General features: G+C 53.0%; 1 protein-coding gene across 1 annotated transcript; it reads right to left on the bottom strand.

The window, feature by feature from the left end:
• Nucleotides 1–1,100: 1,100 nt before the first annotated feature.
• LOC124110493 (dynein heavy chain-like) lies at nt 1,101–3,396 on the bottom strand. The gene is made up of 3 exons (XM_048388190.1): nt 2,275–3,396; nt 1,580–2,188; nt 1,101–1,496 (listed from the first exon to the last, which is right to left on the bottom strand). The coding sequence occupies exons 1-3, from the start codon at nt 3,394–3,396 to the stop codon at nt 1,101–1,103; spliced, it is 2,127 nt and encodes a 708-aa protein (XP_048244147.1).
• Between the last annotated feature and the right edge of the window lie 539 nt (nt 3,397–3,935).

The following is a 3,935-nucleotide window of genomic DNA, read 5'->3' as shown; positions in this document are numbered from 1 at the left end:
TACTGACAAGGGTGGGAATACTGTGTGTGTACACCCAACACGATACGCCGCGGTGATATTCATGGAGTTCGAAAAAGTGTGTGTGTGTGTGTGTGTGTGTGTGTGTGTGTGTGTGAGAGAGAGAGAGAGAGCGTGCGTGCGTGTGTGTGTGAGAGAGAGACTGTGTGTGTGTGAGAGAGAGAGAGACTGTGTGCTTGTCTGTGTGTGAGAGAGAGACTGAGTGCCTGTGTGTGTGAGAGAGAGACTGTGTGAGTGTCTCTGTGTGAGAGAGAGAGACTGTGAGTGTCTGTGTGTGTGAGAGAGAGAGACTGTGAGTGTCTGTGTGTGAGAGAGAGACTGTGAGTGTCTGTGTGTGAGAGAGAGAGACTGTGTGAGTGTCTTTGTGTGTGAGAGAGAGAGACTGTGTGAGTGTATGTGTGTGAGAGAGAGAGAGACTGTGAGTGTCTGTGTGTGAGAGAGAGACTGAGTGAGTGTCTGTGTGTGAGAGAGAGACTGTGAGTGTCTGTGTGTGAGAGAGAGACTGAGTGTGTCTGTGTGTGTGTGTGAGAGAGAGAGACTGTGAGCGTCTGTGTGTGAGAGAGAGAGAGAGAGACTGTGAGTATCGGTGTGTGTGAGAGAGAGACTGTGAGTGTATGTGTGTGAGAGAGAGAAATTGTGTGAGTGTCTGTGTGTGTGAGAGAGACTGTGAGTGTCTGTGTGTGAGAGAGTGTCTGTGTGTGAGAGAGAGAGAGACTGTGTGAGTGTCTTTGTGTGTGAGAGAGTGTTGTCTGCGAGTGGGTATGTGAATGTGTGCGTGTGTGTGTGTATATATATATATATGTGTGTGTGTGTGTGTGTGAGAGAGAGAGAGAGAGAGAGAGAGAGAGAGAGAGAGATGTGTGCGTTGTAGATAAGATGCAAACATGATACAGGTACACTGAGAGGTATAGGCGAAGGATTGTTTGTTTGTTGGTGTGTTGTACAATCACAGGCATGTAAATACTCGACTCGGGACCAGACAAACCAATGGTTCATATTACGAGCTAACGCCTGCCACGGATCGGGTACGATGACACGCAACGAAACAAGTCACCGACCATCCAGTCCAATTTAGTCGCCCCTCACGAGGAGCAATAGGGTGCTATGAGGGTTGTAAGTGTTGCAGGGTTGACGTGGAGCGTGTACGGCTGTGTTGTGGGGTTGACGTGGAGCGTGTACGGCTGTGTTTCAGGGTTGACGTGGAGCGTGTACGGCTGTGTTCCGGGGTTGACGTTGAGGGTGTACGGCTGTGTTGTGGGGTTGACGTGGAGCGTGTACGGCTGTGTTCCGGGGTTGACGTTGAGGGTGTACGGCTGTGTTTCAGGGTTGACGTGGAGCGTGTACGGCTGTGTTCCGGGGTTGACGTTGAGGGTGTACGGCTGTGTTTCAGGGTTGACGTGGAGCGTGTACGGCTGTGTTGGGGGGTTGATGTGGAGTGTGTACGGCTGTGTTCCGGGGTTGACGTTGAGGGTGTACGGCTGTGTTTCAGGGTTGACGTGAAGTGTGTAGGGCTGTGTTTTTGGGTTGCAGTTGAGTGTGTACGGCTGTGTGGCGGGTTGACGTTGAGGGTGTACGGCTGTGTTTCAGGGTTGACGTGAAGTGTGTAGGGCTGTGTTTTTGGGTTGACGTGGAGTGTGTACGGCAGTGTTGCGGGGTTGACATGGAGTGTGTACGGCTGTGTTGCGGGGTTGACGTGGAGTGTGTACTGCTGTGTTGCGGGGTTGACGTGAAGTGTGTAGGGCTGTGTTGCGGGGTTGACGTGGAGTGTGTACGGCTGTGTTGCGGGGTTGACGTGAAGTGTGTAGGGCTGTGTTGCGGGGTTGACGTGGAGTGTGTACGGCAGTGTTGCGGGGTTGACATGGAGTGTGTACGGCTGTGTTGCGGGGTTGACGTGGAGTGTGTACTGCTGTGTTGCGGGGTTGACATGGAGTGTGTACGGCAGTGTTGCGGGGTTGACATGGAGTGTGTACGGCTGTGTTGCGGGGTTGACGTGGAGTGTGTACGGCTGTGTTGCGGGGTTGACGTGAAGTGTGTAGGGCTGTGTTGCGGGGTTGACGTGGAGTGTGTACGGCTGTGTTGCGGGGTTGACGTGAAGTGTGTAGGGCTGTGTTGCGGGGTTGACGTGGAGTGTGTACGGCTGTGTTGCGGGGTTGACATGGAGTGTGTACGGCTGTGTTGCGGGGTTGACGTGGAGTGTGTACTGCTGTGTTGCGGGGTTGACATGGAGTGTGTACGGCTGTGCTTTGCGGGGTTGACGTGGAGTGTGTACGGCTGTGTTGCAGGGTTGACGTGGAATGTGTACGGCTGTGTTCCGGGGTTGACGTGGAGTGTGTACGGCTGTGTTGCGGGGTTGACGTGGAGTGTGTACGGCTGTGTTCCGGGGTTGACATGGAGTGTGTACGGCTGTGTTGCGGGGTTGACATGGAGTGTGTACTGCTGTGTTACCGGGCTGACATGGAGTGTGTACGGCTGTGTTGCGGGGTTGACATGGAGTGTGTACTGCTGTGTTACCGGGTTTACATGGAGTGTGTACGGCTGTGTTGCGGGGTTGACGTGGAGTGTGTACGGCTGTGTTCCGGGGTTGACGTGGAGTGTGTACGGCTGTGTTGCGGGGTTGACATGGAGTGTGTACTGCTGTGTTACCGGGCTGACATGGAGTGTGTACGGCTGTGTTGTTGGGTTGACGTGGAGTGTGTACGGCTGTGTTGCGGGGTTGACGTGGAGTGTGTACGGCTGTGTTGCAGGGTTGACGTGGAGTGTGTACTGCTGTGTTCCCGGGTTGACATGGAGTGTGTACGGCTGTGTTCCCGGGTTGACGTGGAGTGTGTACTGCTGTGTTGCAGGGTTGACGTGGAGTGTGTACTGCTGTGTTCCCGGGTTGACATGGAGTGTGTACGGCTGTGTTCCCGGGTTGACGTGGAGTGTGTACGGCAGTGTTGCAGGGTTGACGTGGAGTGTGTACGGCTGTGTGGCGGGGTTGACGTGGAGTGTGTACGGCTGTGTTCCCGGGTTGACGTGGAGTGTGTACGGCTGTGTTGCAGGGTTGACGTGGAGTGTGTACGGCTGTGTTCCCGGGTTGACGTGGAGTGTGTACGGCAGTGTTGCAGGGTTGACGTGGAGTGTGTACGGCTGTGTTGCGGGGTTGACGTGGAGTGTGTACGGCTGTGTTGCGGGGTTGACGTGGAGTGTGTACGGCTGTGTTCCCGGGTTGACGTGAAGTGTGTACGGCTGTATTACGGGGTTGACGTGGAGTGTGTACGGCTGTGTTGCGGGGTTGACGTGGAGTGTGTACGGTTGTTTTCCCGGGTTGACGTGAAGTGTGTACGGCTGTGTTACAGGATTGCCATGGAGCGTGTACCCCGGGGTTGACGTGATCATGTAATTAAAACTGTCTGGCCTTGGGATCTTTTGAACATTATTGCAATGTAGTAAAAATGTTGGCATCTAAATAATTTAACGCAACATGCAATTAGAAAAGCAAAGAAGCTGAGCTCGAGTAGTAGCGAGAGAAGCAATGACAAACATTACATGACTAATTACAGGAAGTTTACAAATTATAGCAAGTCGCATCTTTGCGCCACTGAGCGTCGCTCTGCACCCTTGCTGTGACGGTGGTGTTGTCGGGTGTCGGAACTGTAGCTGACCTTTGTTTTATTGGTAGGTTTACATGTATTTCAACAGACTCTGGGACGACGATTTTGTGAACTGTTACAAGAAAGTTATTTTTGTATCGTGTGTACAGTGCTTTAAGTACCTGTGATTTGTTTGTTTCCAGCTATTTGACGGCAGTCTGTAAGTTATCAAGTATGGACCAGACAATCCAGTGATTGACATGACCATCGATCCACGCAATTGGAATACGACCTCATGCATCAGCCAAGTCAGCGAGTCTGACCACTCGATCCCGTTAGTCGCCT

This window comes from Haliotis rufescens, unplaced genomic scaffold, assembly GCF_023055435.1.
Source record: "Haliotis rufescens isolate VD_foot unplaced genomic scaffold, xgHalRufe1.0.p SCAF_7, whole genome shotgun sequence".
Taxonomy (NCBI): Eukaryota; Metazoa; Mollusca; class Gastropoda; order Lepetellida; family Haliotidae; genus Haliotis; species Haliotis rufescens.
The sequence above is the reverse complement of the archived record's forward strand: the minus strand, read 5'-3'. Positions and strand labels throughout refer to the sequence as shown.

Coding starts and splice junctions, on each gene's coding strand:
- LOC124110493 (XM_048388190.1), bottom strand. CDS start 3,396: ATGATCACGTCAACCCCGGGGTACACGCTCCATGGCAATCCTGTAACA. Junction 2,189..2,274: donor CACAGCCGTACACACTCCAC/GTCAACCCCGCA, acceptor CCCGCAACACAG/CCGTACACACTCCATGTCAA. Junction 1,497..1,579: donor CACAGCCGTACACCCTCAAC/GTCAACCCGCCA, acceptor CCTGAAACACAG/CCGTACACCCTCAACGTCAA.